Genomic DNA, 20279 nt, shown 5'->3' with positions numbered 1-20279 from the left:
GGCTGGGAGCAGTGGCTCACGTCTGTAATCCCAGCACTTTGGGAGGCCGAGGTGGGTGGATCACAAGGTCAGGAGATCGAGACCATCCTGGTTAACATGGTGAAACTTCGTCTCTACTAAAAAATACAAAAAAATTAGCCGGGCGTGGTGGTGGGCGCTTGTAGTCCCAGCTACTCGGGAGGCTGAGGCAGGAGAATGGTGTGAAGCCAGGAGGCGACGCTTGCAGTGAGCCAAGATCATGCCACTGCACTCCAGCCTGTGTGGCAGAGCAAGACGCCATCTCAAAAAAAAAAGAGAGAAAAGAAAAAAGGACAAGCTTTCTGGAGTCAGGAGGCAAGAAGATGAGACCATCATTCTAATTTTCAAAACATCACATGAGCAGGAAGGTATGAAAGGCCCCATCTGCCATCAGAGCTAATGACGTGCCCTCTGAGGCTGCCAACTCCCAACCACCCAACCATTTCCCTTTTTCAGGGTCACGCTGATGATTTGAAACTTATCCCTGTGTTCAAGCTGCCCTCCCTTGGCACGTGACAGAAAAAAGTAAAAACAGGACTCAATACCATCCCTTCAGAGGAAGCCTTTATTGTAACATAAAATACACAACTTTGTGACTGCCCCAAATTGTACACAATACTTTTTTTTTGCTGGCTAAATAACTAATCTGCCTTGACACTAAATATGTATCTGAAATAATTTCACAAAGTTTTAAAAAGAAAAATTATAAAAAGTATACTTTCATTTTAAGTTATATTCATTTTGGTCTCTCCCTACCCCCTAGAAAAACCCTGCACATCCCACACATGGAGCTGAAACCTTTGAGGACTTGTGTGTCTGGGAGTGGGTGAGGCTGATGGGGTCAAGACACACCACTACCTTTTCTTGTGATTTGCAGGAACAGGGAGGAGAGAGAAGATAGAACGCAGAGAGTGAGCACACCTTTCATCAAAAATCTCTACTCTCTAGGCACAGCCTCAGTAACACTGAGGACAGCTCACAACTGGACAAGCAGGGGAACCCCACACTCAGGGAAGCCACACTCATCAGCTCTCTTCCTCCCCAATCCAGTGCCAACTGCAAAGTGAGCTCGAAGCGGCCCGGGATGGCCTGGCTGCTCTGTCCTCAGCAGGCCCTGGGGTGGGTCCACTCCCAACCTCAAAGTGTATCAAGTCTGACCCCCCACCAGGGTTGCTGGAATAGAGAGCGAGGTCTCAGAGGCAGGTGTCAGTGAAGCATCTCTGGGTGACGGGCAGGGAGGGGCTCTTTGAGCCTAGGTCCCTGAATAGGCAGGCTCTCCTTCTCACCCTTCCCCAATGCGTCCATCCTCATGGTTGGAATTTTCATCAAATCTTGAGGGGTAGGGAGGGACTGAGTGGGATGTGGGTAGCCTGCTCCTCAAAGGCAGAGAGACTCTACTGCCTGGCATAGAAAAATAAATCAGTGTATGAAACCAAGCCAAGGCAAATGACAGCTTTAAAAAAGTCATCTTCCAATAAATAATTTACTATAGAGGAATATTTTTCTTTAACAGCAAAACACTGATAAATTCAGAAGTTATTTTTGTAAAAAAAATATCTGTTTATTTACTCTCATGTATAAAAATAAGGTTTTTGGGGCCATCCTCTCCTGGGGGTGCTCATGCCCTTCTTTTGGAGAGGGGGCCGAGGGGTGACCTTTTAGGCCTTACCCGTAAGCTATTTTAATATACCTGCTCACCCCCTCTTCCCCCACTGCCTGCTGTAGCCCATTCCTTCTTTCTGGTGTAACGCTACAGAAGAAGTCGTAGAACAAAATTATACCGAGGGTTTTGTTTTGTTTTGTTTTGATACTTTCATCAAACTCCCCAGCAAACCTGCTGACTGCATTTCTTCACATTACCAACACCCGCCAGGACCCCACGGCAGGGTGACCCGCTGAGCAAGCTGGCCTAGGTTCAGCCCACACTGCTGCCACCTACTCTTCAAGACATCAGGTGTGAACAGAGAATGGGAATGAGGTGACTTGGGTTCGAATGACCCAGGGCCCAATGCACAAGAGAGAATTTTGATGTGAAATTAGGGTGGGAAGGGGAAAACAAAAAAAGATCCAACTTAGAAACAGAAACATGATTCAACATTTGCAAAAAGCATTATTAATAAGCCTGAAGAACACCTTCGACTGTGCATCCACTGGCTCAGAGAAAGACTGGGCAGCCGGAACAGCACCTTCCTGGGTAACCAGGCAACAGTCTCAGCGCCCAGAAGTCAGGGCTGTGCGCTCCACTCTGGCCAGAACACAAAGGACGTTGGCACTGTAAGCTCTCAGTTACATGGCCCTCTTTTCTCTCCTCTATTTCTCCAAACATGTGTGCACACCCAGAGGAAATGAGTGGCAATTCCAGGGTGCGGGCAGGCAGGAGGGGAGAAAGGACAAAGAGAGAATGTTAAGATGAGCTAAGTGTTATGTGAAAAGCCACCGCCCATCCGAAAGCCTGTGACTTCCCTTGCCCTAACAATCTTTGCAGGTTGCCCCTTTTCCCATTCCTACCCAAGAACAGGGGGGTGGGGGAGAGGGAAGGCTCTCTTTGTCAAAAAGCAGTTATCTACATTTCAGAAGAAAAGCAGAGACAATCACGGTTATATATCAATTGCTTGGCAGACAGAGTGACGAAGACTCACTGGAGCACACGTGCTTTCTCCTCCCTTTGTCCGTCTCTTACTCAAACAACCACATGTCAAAGTCCAGCCACTCTTAAGACACATGGCCAACTTCCAGGCTTCACGAAACTCACTGCCTTTTTGCACAAAGTAAAAACCACCACAGCCTCTGTCTGTGGCCTCTTTGCTACAACTAAACTCTTGGACAGTGAGAGGGAGAAACACCATAACGTGCAAACACACACACATACACGCACGCACACACACAAACACATACTCGCACTCCCTTTGCTGGTGCCACCATGCACAGAAACACTAAGGTCACAACTAGTATTAACACTTCACATTATGAGTATTGTTTCCAAAGAGAAGCGATTCATGGAATTAAAACATCCACAAGAGTGATTCCCCCGGTGAGGATGAAGAAGCTGAAGACGGAGAGGTCGCGGGGTCACGACTGTGCGTGTGGGATCCACTGACTGTCCATTGGCCGGCCCAGGAGCTCCTCCACACGCCGCGCCACGTCCATTGTGTCCTCCAGATCAAAGTCCCCATCGGTGTCAAGGACTGAATCAGGGCTTGGGAGGGAAAGAGGGATGAAGGGAGGGGGAAAGGCTGTCAGAGAGCACCCCAAGCCCCACAGGCCACCAGGGGAGCAGTCTGAGCCAGCCTATGCCCTCAGCCTGGTGCTTCATGGGAAAAGAATGACCGTTCGAACAGCTGGCTACACAGCAACTCGGACTGAAATGCCCTCCCCAGTTACCTCTCACAACGGCTGTCCAGACACAGCACAACTCCACTCAGTCCTTAGACCAAGAAAAATCTCCATTTTGAGAGAGGGGAACAGATGACATTTGCCCAACCCGACTCTAAACCACCAATCACTTCTGGTCAAATCTCTCCCTCCCAAAGGCCAGAGCCCGGGCCAGGGCTGGCTGCTCTCAGACCTAGAGGAGCTCTAGATTCCTTTGCCCACCAGCCCTCCAGGGGTCCAGCCTGGGGCCAAGCCCCCAGTTCCTCCCCTGTGGACCCCAACAAGAACACCACCTACTTCTGTGGGTACATGTTATAGTGAGCCTGGGGGCACACAGCTGGGGAGGGGGCCTGGTCCATGTACGTGGCACTGCCGCTCCCGGCATCTGCAGATGCGTTCACAAACCTGCAGAAGAAAGAAAACAGCTTCAGCTGCCAGGGAGGCCAGGGCAGCTGAGGGGGAGGGGACTGAGGGGCATGTTTGTCTTTCTCAGGGTGTAGAAGGACAAAGTGCCCACTTGGCCCTGGAGCTCCAGGTACAGGAGTGGGCACTTGGGTACTGGCACAGCGTGACCAAGCCCAGGTCCCTCCCCAGGGCTGAGACAGGTTTCCTGGGGGAGCAGAAAGCTGGGCCCAGGTTCAGGATGGGAGGCAGGAGGCAGGGTCTGGGATAGGAGGAAAGAGGCAGACGGAGGGCCAGATCCACCTGGACACTTACTCAGGGACCACTTGCTTGATCTGTGGCTTCACGTATCCATCAACGGCTTTAGCTGCCAAAGGGAGAAGGTGGTGAATCAAAGTGCTCAAGTGAAATAAAAATGTGATCTTCCTTATGAATCATATCTTTTCTTAGGACAGAACACAACCACCTAACTTATCTAAGGATGTGACACAAGCCCTTAATCTTTCTTTCTTGTTTGTTGTTTGAAACAGTCTCACTCTGTCGCCCAGGCTGGAGTGCAGTGGTGCAATCTCGGTTCACTGCAGCCTCTGCCTCCCAGGTTCAAATGATTCTCATGCCTCAGCCTCCTGAGTAGCTGGATTACAGATGCACCACCACACTTTGGCTAATATTTGCATTTTTAGTAGAGACGGGGTTCCACCATGTTGCCCAGGCTGTTTTCTAACTCCTGACCTCAAGTGATCTGCCCACCTTGGCCCTGCAAAGTGCTGGGATTACAGGAGTGAGCCACTGCACTTGGCCAAGCATTTAATATTTCAATCTGTTAGGAAGACCTGGTAAAGGAGAAGGTCAGCACTAAAACTGAAATTCAAGATATCTTCCAAATTGGCTTGGATGTTTCAATAAATTCTTCAAACCACGGAAACTATGTACTTCAATACAAATCTAAGTCAAGCACTAATTGTGTACTAATTAAAAAAAAAATACCTTGAAAAGCTTAAAGTCCAAGATGCAGCAGAGAGACAGGATTTGTTCTACCTGACCCAGGGGATAAAATCAGGACCAGGAGGAGCAGGTCCTAAGAGGACAAATGTTCAGTCATGTAGGGAGAATATTCTAAGTAGAACTGCCCAGAAAAGAAATGATTTATCTTAGGAAGGACTGATTTCCTTGTCACTGGAAGTTTTCTTTTTTTCTTTTTTTTTTTTTTTTTTTTTTTTGTTGAGACGGAGTCTCGCTCTGTCGCCCAGGCTGGAGTGCAGTGGCCGGATCTCAGTTCACTGCAAGCTCTGCCTCCTGGGTTTACGCCATTCTCCTGCCTCAGCCTCCCGAGTAGCTGGGACTACAGGCGCCCGCCACCTCGCCCGGCTAGTTTTTTGTATTTTTAGTAGAGACGGGGTTTCACCGTGTTAGCCAGGATGGTCTCGATCTCCTGACCTCGTGATCCGCCCGTCTCGGCCTCCCAAAGTGTGGGATTACAGGCTTGAGCCACCGCGCCCGGCCTTTTTTTCTTTTTTGACAGAGTCTCGCTCTGTTGCCCACGCTGGAGTGCAGTGGTGCGATCTCAGCTCACTGCAATCTCCACCTCCTGGGTTCAAGCGATTCTCGTGCTTCAGTCTCCCGAGTAGCTAGGATTACAGGTGCGTGACACCAAGCCCAGCTAATTTTTGTATTTTTGGTAGAGATGGGGTTTCTTCATATTGGTCAGGTCTCAAACCCCTGACCTCAAGTGATCCACCAATTTGGCCTCCCAAAGTGCTGGGATTACAGGTGTGAGCCACAGTGCCTGACCATCATTGGAGGTTTTCAAGCAGAAGGTGCATACACACTGGTCAGGGATCCTATGGAAAGGCCTAGGCACTGGAGAGCCACTGATCTGACCTGATGATGTCTGAGGTTCCTCTAATGAGTGTCTAGTCTTTCAGGAAAGGGAAGGCTACTTCTCCCAGCACGTGCACGCTTCTTCACGCCTGGTGCTTCCGCATTTGGGGTACTTTGATGTCACTAGTCCCAGTGAGCGATGTTGGTGCCAAGAATGCGATGTGACCTTTGCTTCCCACAGAATCCCCACTGGGATGTGGCAGATGAGCAGATAAACCTGCACATGATCTGGTCGACCAGTTACCTTTTCAGAAGGCTGACTATGGAAATTCAGGTAAGCAGGTAGTAAGAATGTGATATCTGACATGGGAGAATGAAGTCTTGTTTCTGGGTATGTGAATACAGGAATCAGTACAACGTTAATTATACTAGGCAAGGACGATCCCACTATGATTACAGGACAAAGAGCTTGTCATTTAAGTAGCCCAAGAGGGTGAAATGCTGCAGGGTTCACCAATTGCTTATTACCCTAATCTTCTTCTTCCAGGGCTTCCAGTGTCAGGAGCGACCTTTTCATAATACTTCATGTCTTTTTGGTGCTTTACAGTGTATAGAGAATTTTATAGATTGGCTAAGAAGCTAAAAACCAAAGAAATGCTGCCAGAAATAGGACTTTTTTTTCTGAAACAGGATCTTACTCTGTCACATATGCTACAGTGCAATGGCACAATCATAGCTCATTGTAGCCTCTAATTCCTGGGCTCAAGCAATCCTCTAGCCTCTGCCTTCTGAGTAGCTGGGACTACAGGCATGTGCCACCAAGCGCAGCTCACTTTTATTTTTTTGTAGATATTGAGTCTCACTATGTTGCCCAGGCTGGTCCCAAACTCCTAGGCTCAAGCAATCCTCCTTCCTTGGCCTACAGGCATGAGACACTGTGCCCAGGCCTAAATTATAAGTATCTTAAATAACGAACATGTAAGTAACCATACAATGGGATTGTAGGCAATCATCAAAATGATGTTGGAAGATTACATTTACTGAGCTGTAACTCTGCACAGGATATATATATTTTTTGCGGCGGTCTTGCTCTGTTCCCAGGCTGGAGTGCAGTGGCGTGATCTCAGCTCACTGCAACCTCCGCCTCCCGGGTTCAAGCGATTCTCTTGCCTCAGCCTCCTGAGTAGTGGGATTACGGGTGTCTGCCACCACGCCTGGCTAATGTTTGTATTTTTTTTAGTAGAGACGAGGTTTCACCATGTTGGTCAGGCTGGTCTCGAACTCCTGACCTCAAGTGATCTGCCTGCCTCGGCCTCCCAAAGTGCTGGGATTACAGGCATGAGCCACCATGCCCAGCTACCTAGGATATATTTCCACGTGAAAAAAATAAAAAGTCACAAAAAATTATATATGGTATGGTCCAAACCCCAACCTTTTACCCTGAACTTCTAGGCTGGAGTGCTCTGACCTCAGCTCCTACCACTTATCTTCCCTGCTCAACAGGCTCCAGCCTCCCTGGCCCTCCTGAGGCTTTCCAGACATGCCCATTCTCAACCCAGGATTTTTGTACTTGTTCTCTTGGCATAGAATGTTTTTTCTCTAGATCTTTGTATGGCTAGCTTCCTCACTTCATTTATGTCTATTCAAAATCACATCCTGGCTGGGTACAGACTCACGCCTATAATCCCAGAACCTTGGGGGACTGAGGAAGGAGCATTGCTTGAGCCCAGGAATTTGAGACCAGTCTGGGAAACACAGCAAGACCCCAGATCTACAAAAATAAAATAATTAACCAGAACTGGTGGTGCATGCCTGTAGTCCCAACTATGTGGGAGGCTCAGGTGGGAGGATCCCTTGAGCCTAGCAGTTGGAGACTGCAGTGAGCAATGTACTCCAGCCTGGGCAACAAAGTGAGACCCTGTCTCAAAAACAAAAACAAAAACAAAAAAAAATATGTCCTCAGAGAAACCTCCTTTGACCACTCTAGTAAAATAACACCTCCATTCTCCTCCCTGCCACTTCTCTATCCCTCTACCTTGCTTTGTCTTCAGAGCGCCCATCACCAAATGAATACATTTGTGTTTTGTTTGTTTGTGTTTGAGACGGAGTCTCACTCTGTTGCCCAAGCTGGAGTGCAGTGGCACAATCTCGGCTCAATGCAACCTCCCCCTCCCTGGTTCAAGCGATTCTCCTGCCTCAGCCTCCCAAGTAGTTGGAATTACAGGTGCCCGCCACCACACCCAGCTACTTTTTGTATTTTTAGTAGAGATGGGGTTTCATCACATTGGCCAGGCTGGTTTCAAACTCCTGACCTTGGGTGATCTACCCGCCTCAGCCTCCCAAAAGGCTGGGATTACAGGCATGAGCCACTGAGCCTGGCCTGAATATATGTTTCCTTGTTTATGGTCTTCATTCTGCTGCTAGATTTAACCCCCAAACAGGAAGTTCAAACATCAGGTGATGCAATGTATAATACATATCTGTTTAGAGAGTGCAAAAATAGTCACTAAATCATCCATAGAGGTTAATCTCTACATGAGAGATGTTGTGTGGTATCTGTTTTTTTTGTTTTTGTTTCTGAGATGGAGTTTCACTCTTGTTGCCAGGCTGGAGTGCAACAGTACGATCTCAGCTCACTGCAACCTCCACCTCCTGGCTTCAGCCTCCCAAAGTGCTGGGAATAGAGGAGTGAGCCACCATGCCCGACTTTCTTTTTTTTTTTTTTTTTTTTGATCCTGAGTCTCACTCTATTGCCCAGGCTGGAGTGCAGTGGCACAGTCTCAGCTCACTGCAATCTCCACCTCCCGGGTTCAAGTGATTCTCATGCCTCAGTCTCCCGAGTAGCTGCGATTACAGGTGCCCGCCACCACACCTAATTTTTGTATTTTTTGTAGAGATGGGGTTTCACCACGTTGGCCAGGCTGGTCTCAAACTCCTGAGCTCAAATGATCCGCCTGCCTTGGCCTCCCAAAGTGCTGGGATTACAGGCGTGACCCACCGTACCCGGCCTGTTTTCTTTTTCATGCCTTTATGCGTCTTCTGAAAATTTTATAATAAATATGTAATACTTCTAAACTCAGAAAGCAATAAAACTCTCTCTGTCATGAAAAACAAAATTTTACCTCTCTAATTTTGTTTGATCTAAGCTTGTATTAAAAAGAATGTTTTCTTCAATTTGATATTTGGGATTAGTGGCAGATGTGTTTTTTGTACAACTGAAGAATCCAGCCCAGGGTTTACATCTGCCCTGGAAAATGCTCAAACTGCTCTCACTGAATGGTAACTGTGTGGGTTTTCATGCACGAGAGATAACACACGCACGCACGCACACAGGCACGCAGGCACGCACACACACACACACACACACACACACACACAAAATCAAATCAGAATGCGAACACTGTTACCAGTAGCAGACTCGCAGGGAACTGGTGTGTAGTATTTGGAGTATACTTCATCTTTCGGCCGATCAGGAAACACGTAGATAAGGTAATTCAAGTCTCCCAAGCGGTCGGCTAGGGACCGAATGGAGAAGTCTCTGGTGGTAAAAGGCATCAGATTCCAAAACATTCTTTCCTCTAGATCAATAAACAGAACAATCACATTCTAAACATGATTTCTGAATAGGAAATCTTAAAACCCAAACATACTATAAATTCAAGTTTGCCATTACAATGGCTCCAATAGAAATCTCCACTGAAAAATAACCATGGGTTACAGATGAAATATTTTTATTTATTTACGTATTTACTTATTTTGAGATGGAGTCTCACTCTGTTACCAGGCTGGAGTGCAGCGGTGCGATCTTGGCTCACTGCAACCTCCAACTGCCCGGTTCAAGTGATTCTCCTGCCTCAGCCTCCCAAGTAGCTGGGATTACAGGCACGTGCCACCACACCCAGCTAATTTTGTATTTTTAGTAGAGATGGGGTTTCATTATGTTGGCCCGGCCTGAAATAGTTTTAAAAGCCATGGGTAGGGGCCAGGCATGGTGGCTCACACCTGTAATCCCACACTTTTGGAGACCTAGACAGGTGGATTACCTGAGGTCAGGAGTTTGAGACCAGCCTGGCCAACATGATGAAACCCCATCTCTACTAAAAATACAAAAATCAGCCAATTGTGGTGGCGCTCATCCGTAGTCCCAGGTACTATGCTGAGGCGGGAGGATGGCTTGAAGCTGGGAGGTGGAGGTTGCAGTGAGCTGAGATCATGACACTGCACTCCAGCCTGGGTGACAGAGACTCCATCTCAAAAAATAAAATAAAAATAAAATAAAAATAAAAGCCATGGGTAGATAAGCAGGTAATACACCAATCACTTCCCAAGAGATCCAATGATCTCAGACGTTTCAAGTTCAAACAGTATTCTGGTCTTCAGTAGAAGAAATAGTTCTTACTGACCCCCGATCCCTGATTCCCCATACAAAGATATATAAGAGCTAGGAAGCATGCCCACAACCAGAGAAAGCATAAGAGCTATTAAAAGTGATTTTTTTTTTTTTTTTTTTTTTTTTGAGATTTAGTCTTGCTCTGTTGCCCAGGCTGGAGTGCAGTGGCGCCATCTCGGCTCACTGCAAGCTCTGCCTTCTGGGTTCATGCCATTCTCGTGCCTCAGCTTCCCAAGTAGCTGGGACTACAGGTGCCCACCACCACACCCGGCTAATTTTTTTGTATTTTTAGTAGAGACGGGGTTTCACTGTGTTAGCCAGGATGGTCTCAATCTCCTAACCTCATGATCCACCCACCCTGGCCTCCCAAAGTGCTGGAATTACAGGCGTGAGCCACCATGCCCAGCCTTTTTGTTTGTTTGTTTAAGAGACAGGGTCTTACTCTGTTGCCCAGGCTGGAGTACAGTAATGTGATCATGACTCACTGTAACCTTGAACTCCTGGGGTCGTGATCATCTCGCCTCACCCTCCAGAGTAGTTGGGACTACAGGCGCACACCATGAGCACCACCATGCCCAGCTAATTAACTTATTTATTTATTTACTTAGAGACAGGGGCTTGCTATGTTGTCCAGGCTGGTCTTAAACTCGTGGCCTCAAGAGATCCTCCCGCCTGAGGCTCCCAAAGTGCTGGGATTACAGGCATGAGCCACCATACCCAGCCAAAAGTTATTAAAAACTTTAATTCACAGAAAACGAACTAGCAAGCTACCCTTATTGTGAGGGTCAGAGGTGAGAACTAACATTCCTGATGGCCTGGTGCAGTGGCTCACGCCCGTAATCCCAATACTTTGGGAGGCCGAAGCAGAGGATTGTTTGAGCCCAGGAGTTTGAGACCACCCTGGGCAATATACAAACAATTTAAAAATTAGATGGGTGTGGTGGCGCGTGTCTGTGGTCCCAGCTAATCAGGAGGCTAAGGCAGGAGGATTGCTTGAGGCCAGGAGGTCGAGGCTGCAGTGAGCCATGTTTGTGCCACTGCACTCCCGCCCAGGCAAAAGAGTGAGACCCTGTTTCAAAAAAAGAAAAGAACTAACATCTTGGGTAGAATGATTGATGGCAATATCCATATGTTAAAAGGAATATTTTTACTACTGTAAGAACTCCAAATCATCAAAGTAATTCTTCACTGAAATAAGCTTTATGCAGAGTAATACAATAAGGCAAACATTTTAAGAGGGAAGCAACTGAGATTCTGAACAGACTCTTGTATCACAGGTAGCCATGTCACAGTTTAACTTTCATGTATAACCAAATTAGTCATTGTTTTTCCCATATTAGTATTTTTCATAGGCTGCCTTATTAAAAGTATGTCATGGCTATACATTTGTGTTTCCCCTAATTAGTACTGACCCTAATAAATAGTAAGTACCCACTAAATTATTTGTTAAAATAATTTTGTAACAAAAGCAGCAAACTTTGGACATAAGGGAAGGGCACTCACGAGAATCAAACTTCCAAGCAATGGTGATGCCGCCAATTTCTGAGTCACTGAATCTCAGCAGGAAGGTCCCATCTGGCTTGTTAATGAGTAGGTCATGGGCCTGTTGCTTGTTTACAAACCCCAAAATGGCCCTGGATCACCAAGGACAAAGGACAGAAGCAGAGTGTGACTTATGATGCCAGAAAGAAGACCTTCAGACTCTGTTGATGCCTTAAGAATAATGATTCTCACCCATCATTCCAATGAGGCTTGAGATGTTTTTTTAACACTTCCATCACACCATCAAACCACTGCCAGAAAGTGTAATTCCGTCCTGGTAAATTCTCCTGGTTGGAGATACAACAGTGAACACAAGAAAACAAGAGTAACACTTGGAATATTATACACATATTTAATTGGAAAAATTAAATGGGAAACAAACATCTACCCTTGTCAGAGGTGTACAAATATCCCCACCTACCTGAGTTTTACCTAATGGTCCCATGGAGAAGAAAAGAGGCAAGAAGGGGAAAATACCACACTGCAGTTACCAGCACCCAGTGGGGTCCTGCTACAGACACTTTCACCTGGGGCTGGGCTGACCCGTCCCTTGCTAGTTTTGATGTGTGGTCTGTGACCAGCAGCATCAGTGTCACCTGGGAGCTTCTGAGAAGTGCACATTGTTAGGCTCCAAATTAAGGACATTTAAAATACCTTGGGGGTGGGGGTGGGGCGCAGGAAAAGAAACAAAAGTTAAATTAAAATCAAAGTGATGCTGGGCGTGGTGGCTCATGCATGTAATCCCAGCACTTTGGGAGACCGAGGTAGGCAGATCACTTGAGGTCAGGAGTTTGAGACCAGCCTGGCCAACATGGTGAAACCCTGTCTCTACTAAAAACACAAAAATTAGCTGGACATTGTGGCAGGTGCCTGTAATCCCAGCTACTCAGAAGGCTGAGGCAGAATTGCTTGAATCTGGGAGACGGAGGTTGCAGTGAGCCGAGATCGCACCACTGCACTCCTTGTGACAGAGCAAGACACCATCTCAAAAATAAATAAATAAACAAAAATAAATAAGGTGGGTGCAGTGGCTCATGCCTGTAATCCCAGCACTTTGGGAGGCCGAGGCAGGCAGATCACTTGAGGTCAGGAGTTCGAGACCAGCCTGACCAACATGGAGAAACCCCGTCTCTACTAAAAATACAAAATTAGCCATGTGTGGTGGCGCATGCCTGTAATCCCAGCTACTTGGGAGGCTGAGGCAGGAGAATCACTTGAACCCAGGAGGCGGAGGCTGTGGTGAGCCGAGATCGTGCCATTGCAGTCCAGCCTGGGCAACAAGAGTGAAACTCTGTCTCAAAAATAAATAAATAAATAAAAATAAAATCAAAGTGACACCTGAATTAGCAGATGCTAGAGGAGAAGTTTCTTTCATCAGCATCCCTTTGCGTGGGTTGAGGGTCCCACAGGAGCCTGATCTGGCATTATACATGGGGAACACAAGAGAGTAAAGGGGAGAGAGGCCTGGAGTTCGCATCCCTTCAAAAGCTTTGCTTCTCATGAGCTATGTTAACATCTGCTTTGCTCTATTCCCTTTACAAAGGAAGAAAATGCATTAACTGTAGACGTTTTCTACACGTGACCTGGGTAACTCTCAAGTTGTCCATCTAGTCAGAAGCTTCTATTACTTTTGGTACATTTTATTACAGACATGAAGAATAAGGGCCCAGGGCAGGGAGACTCCTGAGAATGTCTAGTTGGGAGGGACAGATCTAACAGCTGCTGGCGGCCGGGCCCCTACCCTGTTGAACTGGGACCAGGACACGGACAGGCCGCTGTAGTCCTCCAGGTGGCTGCTGCTGTTGTTGAACAGTTTCTGCGCCAGGAACACAAGGTTCTCCTTGGTCAGGCCCCGGTTGCTCTGCACTTCGGCCTTGAATTTCATGTTCAGCGCCTCACACAGCTGTGGCCACAGCACTTTGTCAGGCACGGCAAATGGCACCCTGCCCTGAGAGAGAGAGAGAGGCCAGAATCTGATGAGAAAACAGTTGCATGATTTATTCCCTCAAGCCACAAAAGAGAAACACTGATGGCTGGGAGTGGTTACAAACATTTGTCTTGCAGGGCCTGAGGATAAATTTGGACTCTGCCGGGGTACATAGTTCTGTGAAATTCAGAAGGTTCCGTTTCACCTTCTTTACACACAACTAGAAGGTAACCATGCTATCCATGTTGTTTTGTAAATGAGCTGCTGAACTAACAGTCAAATCCTTTGTTTTAACAGCCACAACCAAAACATAACCAAGGTCCGGCTCTTAGATTGTAAACACCTTGGGAATTTAGAAATCTGAAAGACTGGTTCTCTAGGTGCAAACAGAGAGAGTATGTGCGTATGTGTGTACACATGTCGGCATGTGTGTACACATGTGGAATCCTTGCCCTCAACTCCTTCTGCCAAGAACTCTAGCTCAAAGTAAAACAACTTGGTACGGAAGAGTGGAAATTTTGAGTTGGATGGATTTATTGAGAAATAGGTTAGAACATTAACTTTTAATAAACTGCTTTTCAACCCGTTCGACCATAGTACTCCATTTTATTTTGTTATAAACCTTTTTTTCAATAGGTCATTTTCACATGATTTAAAATTCAAAAAGCATAGATGGCTATACAGTGAAGTCACTCCCTATCCCTGTCTCCCAGCAACCCAGTTCTTTTCTTTAAAGGCACCTAACAGGCCGGGCACGGTGGCTCAAGCCTGTAATCCCAGCACTTTGGGAGGCCGAGACGGGCAGATCACGAGGTCAGGAGATCGAGACCATCCTGGCTAACATGGTGAAACCCCGTCTCTACTAAAAAATACAAAAAACTAGCCGGGCGAGGTGGCGGGTGCCTGTAGTCCCAGCTACTCAGGAGGCTGAGGCAGGAGAATGGCGTAAACCCGGGAGGCGGAGCTTGCAGTGAGCCGAGATCCGGCCACTGCACTCCAGCCTGGGCGACAGAGCGAGACTCCGTCTCAAAAAAAAAAAAAAAAAAAAGGCACCTAACAGTTTCTTGTGTATCCCACCAAAGATATTCTATGCATGCCAGCAATGACATACTTTTTCCTTTTCTTCATAAATGGTAGCACAAAATCCACATGTTCTGCATTTTCCTCTTTTCACTTAATCCTCTATCTGGGAGACCTCATATCAGCACATAAAGAAATTTCACCAGACCCCCATAGATGGGCATCAGTGTTACAGCCTCATCTTTAGCTATTAACTAACAATGCTGCAATGTTCTTATGTTATTTGACCCATAGGACACATAGGCAAATACATCTGAGGAATCAATTTCCACAAGTATTTTATTTTATTTTTTAGGTAAGATCTCGCTCTGTCATCCAGGCTGGAGTGCAGTGGCCCAATGCTTGGCTCATTGCAACCTCTGCCTCCTTGGCTCAAGCAATTTTCCTACTTCAGCCTCCCCAACAGCTGGGACTACAGGCGTGTACCACCATGCCTGGCTAATTTTTGTGTGTTTTGTAGAGACAGGGTTTTGCCATGTTGACAAGGCTGGCCTCAAATTCCTGGGTTCAAAAGATCCGCTTGCCCTGGTCTCCCAAACTGCTGGGATTGCAGGCATAAACCACTGTGCCTGGCCACAAGTCTTTATTTTTTATTTTTTAGTTTTTTGAGATGGAGTCTCACTGTGTTGCCCAGGCTGGAGTGTAATGGCACTATCTCGGGTCACTACAACCTCTGCCTCCCAGGTTCAAGCGATTCTCCTGCCTCAGCCTCCCGAGTAGGTGAGATTACAGGCACGCATCACCATGCCCAGCTAATTTTTGTATTTTTAGTAGAGATGAGAGGCTCACCATGTTGGCCAAGCTGGTCTCGAATTCCTGACCTCAAATGATCCACCCGCCTTGGCCTCCCAAAATGCTGGGATTACAGGTGTAAGCCACCGTGCCCAGCTGCAAGTCTTTATTTTAACATAACATAAGGTCAGCTGGGTGCAGTGGCTCATGCCTGTAATCCCAGCACTTTGAAAGGCTGAGGTGGGTGGATCACTTGAGGTCAAGAATTCGAGACCAGCCTGGCCAACATGGTGAGACCCGGGCTCTACTGAAAACATAAAACTAACTGGGCGTGGTGGCATGCACCTGTAATCCCAGCTTCTCAGGAGGCCGAGGCAGGAGAATCGCTTGAACCCAGAAGGCAGAAGCTGCAGTGACCTGAGATAATGCCACTGTACTCCAGCCTGGGTGACAGAGCAAGACTCTGTCTCAAAAAATTAAAAAAAAAATAGCATAAGATGTAAGTAGTCATTAACATAGCTGAGAATGTTAAAAATGCTTATTTATTTAGACAGGATACTTCAGTAATTACATGGTGCAGGAGATGCCAAAGGTACACAAAGAGCGAGATCTGTGGACAGGCAGGGAAGGAAATGACAGATGTAACAATCTTTTTTTTTTTTTTTTTTTTGAGGCGGAGTCTCGCTCTGTCGCCCGGACTGGAGTGCAGTGGCCAGATCTCAGCTCACTGCAAGCTCCGCCTCCTGGGTTTCTGCCATTCTCCTGCCTCAGCCTCCCAAGTAGCTGGGACTACAGGCGCCCGCCACCTCGCCCGGCTAGTTTTTGTATTTTTAGTAGAGACGGGGTTTCACCGTATTAGCCAGGATGGTCTCGATCTCCTGACCTCGTGATCCGCCCGTCTTGGCCTCCCAAAGTGCTGGGATTACAGGCTTGAGCCACCGCGCCCGGCTTACAGATGTAACAATCTTATCCAGTAGGCTTATAAGGACAAGAGGCAGACAGATAGTTTCAAACAGGAGCTTCTAATTCAGAGTTTGTAGTAAGTGAAGCATGGTAGAATCTCTTTTTAAAAATCTCACCTTTGCAGTAAAATACTTTTTCTCTAAAGAGGACTGTTGGAAACGTTAAGCCTCTCCACATGAGCCAGAAGGTTCCGTTTCACCTTCTTAACACACAACTGGAAGGTACCCCATGCTATCCATGCTGTTTTGTAAACGAGCTGCTGAACTAACAGTCAAATCCTATATTCTAACAGCCACAAAACAAAATATAATCAAGGTTTGTTGGATATACTTAGAGAAGGACATACTCTTGTGTCCCAAATGATAACCCTTTTATCATGCTTTTACGGGCTAATCTCTACTGGAAACATGTAACAAATGACCTTTGTCTACTAAAAAAATTTTTTTTTATTTGAGACAGGGTGTCGCTTTGTCACCCAGGCTGGAGTACAGTGGCACAATCTTGGCTCACTGCAGCCTAGACCTCGTGGGCTCAAGCGATCCTCCTGGCCTCAGCCCCCCCAAGTAGCTGGGACTACAGGCTGGTGTACCACGCCCGGGTAATTTTTTGGTATTTTTTGTAGAGACCGGATTTTGCCATGTTGCCTAGGCTAGTCTGGAGCTCAAGGGATCTGCCTGCCTTGGCCTCCTGGAGGGCTAGGATTACAGGCGTGAGCCACTGCACCCAGCTTATGAGATCTTTAAAATGCTCATCGAGCAGCAGGCCAGTGGGATTCAGATAGCGTTTGGGAGCATAAATCCACCACATTACATCTTCCTTGATACAAAGCATCTCATTCTTCACGAGACCTGGAATGAATCACAGAAACTAAAATTTGGAAAAGACATTTAATAGCATCTTCATTTATCGAAAGGAAGAGGATATGAAGCAACTTCTATGCTAAAGTAAGCCTCTCGAGACATCTAACCTCTGGAGTGAACCTGGGAGTCCCAAATCCCATTCATAGTTTCACCCAAGGATTCAAAATAATATTGACTGGGTACTGACTGTGTGGCAGGCATTTTCTATGTTATCTAATTTAATCTTCCTAACAATGCTGTGGAGCAAGAGTATCCCTGTGCTGCAGGCACCTGCTGGAAGCTCAGGCTCAGAGAGGTAAAGTGAACTGCCCGTGTGTTCATGGAGTGAGGAAATGGTGGAGTCTCAGTTCAAACCCTGGCCCGACGTCAAGCCCATGTTCTTTCCACTTTCCACATTCTTTCTATTCTGCCTACCACTAAAGAAAATAGCATCTTTTTTCCTATCCTTTTTTTTTTTTTTGGTTGTTTAATTGAGATGGAGTCTTGCTCTGTCACCCAGGCTGGAGTGCAATGGTGTGATCTTGGTTCACTGAAATCTCTGCTGGTCGGGTTCAAGTGATTCTTGTGCCTCAGCCTCCCAAGTAGCTGGGATTACAGGCATGTGTCACGACGCCCAGCTAATTTTTTGGTATTTTTTAATAGAAACAGGGTTTTGCCATGTCGGCCAGGCTGGTCTCAAACTCCTGATCTCAGGTGATCCACCCCCCCTCGGCCTCCCAAAATGCTGGGGTTGCAGGTGTGAGTCACTGTGCCCGGCCTTTTCCTATGCTTTTTAAAGGGATAATACATGAATGAGATTCATGACATTGGCATTGATTTGGGGACCCACATGCCCGAGGAATCCACTCACAGGCTCTGCAAAAGCATTGTCCCAGAGAACGGTGGCTGTCGCATTGTTGTCCTGGCTGCCATGAACGATCACCACCACTGGCAGGGACAGGGTCTAAAAAGACACAAGAGAAGGCTGAGCGCCCACGAGCCTCAAGTTCTTCTCCTTCCCTGCTTTTTTTTTCTTATTATCACAACACTTTTATTTTCCAAGTTTCAGTTAATGTTTCTCTCACACACAGAATCTAAATGGCCCCAGGAATAATATGACTTTTCACACTGGCACAATCTTAGAAATTTTAAATATTTTACAAGCAATGTTGCTTAGATATTTCTGAAGGATAAAGTTTCTCAAAGTTACATGGAGAACAGGAGAGAGAAAAGAGACTATTGGAGACATTTCTGGGAAAAAATACAAATAACAAATTTAAAACTTACCACAACCTTTACTCAAATTCATCCTGAGTAATGCTTCTCATAATCCATTTTGTAGTCTATCTCTCCAGCTAGTTCAGTTTATTATTGTTTGTTCATGTTTTATTTTTTATTTTTATTTTTTGAGACGGCGTCTTGCTCTGTCACCCAGGTTGGAGTGCAATGGCACAGTCTAGGCTCACTGCAACCTCCGCTTCCCAGGTTCAAGTGATTCTCCTGCCTCAGCCTCCCGAGTAGCTAGGATTACAGGCACACACCACCATATCCAGCTATTTTTGTATTTTTTGTAGAGACGAGGTTTCACCATGTTGGCCAGGGTGGTCTCAAACCCCTGACCTCGTGATCCACCCGCCTCAGCCTCCCAAAGTGCTGGGATTACAGGTTTGAGCCACCACGCCTGGCCTATTTTTTATTTTTATTTATTTATTTATTTATTTTTGTCGAGATGGGGTCTCACTCACTATGTTGCCCAGGCTGGTCTGGAATTCCTGAATTCAAGCAAACCTCCTGCCTTGGCCTCCCAAAGTGTTAGGATTACAGATGTGAGCCACTGCACTGGGCCTTGTTTGTTCATGTCTTTTTTTTTTTTTTTTTTTCTTAAGACAGGGTCTCACTCTTTTGCCCAGGCTGGAGTGCAGTGGCACAATCTCGGTTCATTGCAACCTCAGGCTCCCAGGTTCAAGTGATTCTCCTGAGTAGCTGGGATTACAGGCATGTGCCATCAAGCCTGGCTAATTTTTGTACTTTTTAGTAGAGATGGGGTGTCACTGTGTTAGCCACGCTGGTCTTGAACTCCTGACCTCAAGTGACCTGCCTGCCTCAGCCTTCCAAAGTGCTGGGATTATAGGCATGAGCCACTGTGCTCAGGCTCTGTTCATATCTTAAGAGAATCTAAGTGATACAGTTCTCAGGGTGAGGTCAGTCTGTTTTCAGTTTACCAATAGTCAAAAAGAAGATGCTATGTGATAAAAAAAAATTTTGTGGCCGGGCGCGGTGGCTCAAGCCTGTAATCCCAGCACTTTGGGAGGCCGAGACGGGCGGATCACGAGGTCAGGAGATCGAGACCATCCTGGCTAACACGGTGAAACCCCGTCTCTACTAAAAGAAAAAAATACAAAAAATTAGCCGGGCGAGATGGCAGGCGCCTGTAGTCCCAGCTACTCGGGAGGCTGAGGCGAGAGAATGGCGTAAACCCGGGAGGCGGAGCTTGCAGTGAGCTGAGATCCGGCCACTGCACTCCAGCCTGGGCGACAGAGCGAGACTCCGTCTCAACAACAAAAAAAAAATTTTGTAACATAAAGTACACCACACACACGCACGCACACGCACACACACACACACACACACACACACACAGAGCTTAGGGAAGGCTTTACCTTGACTTGAAAAACCAGCTCATTTCCACCAACACTGAACTGGGATTCAAACAGGATTGTAAATTTTTCTTCTGTCACTGACTCTGCCCCACGACGGTCTGACCTCTTAATTCGTTTCAGGGACTACAAAGGAGAAATACAAGATGAAACGTCAGATGAAAGTTGTTCTCCTCAAAGAACAGGGAAAAATTCATTCTTCCCCTTCTTCCACCCTCACCATATTCCTGAAGTGGGCACTAAGAGTGCCTGTGGCTTGGTGGTACTCCATGACACAGCAGTTGTTCAAGATCTCGCCACTGTAATCACTGCAAATCAGAGAGAGACCAGCTCCAAACCCATGCCAGGGTCTCAGGACATGCGGAGTAAATAATATAATTTGGGGTAGCAGGAAATAGAGAAGTTTGCTAAAAATGTACATCATTTAGAGGAAATGTTAGCTACATAACATATACATGTAAGTTTCTCGGACGTATCTCTACAAAATGAAACAAGATCAAACTATCTTCACAGAAAACAGTTCCTAGGAGAACTTT

The 20279-nt window shown here is 46.6% G+C and overlaps 1 protein-coding gene across 4 annotated transcripts in view; it reads right to left on the bottom strand.

Moving 5' to 3' along the window:
- Nucleotides 1-565: 565 nt before the first annotated feature.
- The window catches only part of LOC117066965 (signal transducer and activator of transcription 5B), a 93895-nt gene continuing 74181 nt past the window's right edge, over nt 566-20279 (bottom strand). For 3 of the 4 annotated variants that reach the window (XM_033182980.1, XM_033182979.1, XM_033182983.1), the window contains 10 exons: nt 19964-20051; nt 19747-19869; nt 17958-18050; nt 13287-13493; nt 11738-11832; nt 11507-11637; nt 9021-9191; nt 4108-4159; nt 3688-3795; nt 566-3214 (listed from right to left, as the gene is read on the bottom strand). In XM_033182980.1, coding sequence (XP_033038871.1) covers nt 3088-3214; nt 3688-3795; nt 4108-4159; nt 9021-9191; nt 11507-11637; nt 11738-11832; nt 13287-13493; nt 17958-18050; nt 19747-19869; nt 19964-20051 — 1195 coding nt within the window. In that variant the 3' untranslated portion in view covers nt 566-3087. The remainder of the gene's footprint in view (nt 3215-3687; nt 3796-4107; nt 4160-9020; nt 9192-11506; nt 11638-11737; nt 11833-13286; nt 13494-17957; nt 18051-19746; nt 19870-19963; nt 20052-20279) is intronic. The other variant, XM_033182981.1, reaches the window with a different exon arrangement.

The sequence above is a fragment of the Trachypithecus francoisi genome, unplaced genomic scaffold (assembly GCF_009764315.1).
Source record: "Trachypithecus francoisi isolate TF-2019V2 unplaced genomic scaffold, Tfra_2.0 Lachesis_group20, whole genome shotgun sequence".
Lineage (NCBI taxonomy): Eukaryota > Metazoa > Chordata > Mammalia > Primates > Cercopithecidae > Trachypithecus > Trachypithecus francoisi.
The sequence above is the reverse complement of the archived record's forward strand: the minus strand, read 5'-3'. Positions and strand labels throughout refer to the sequence as shown.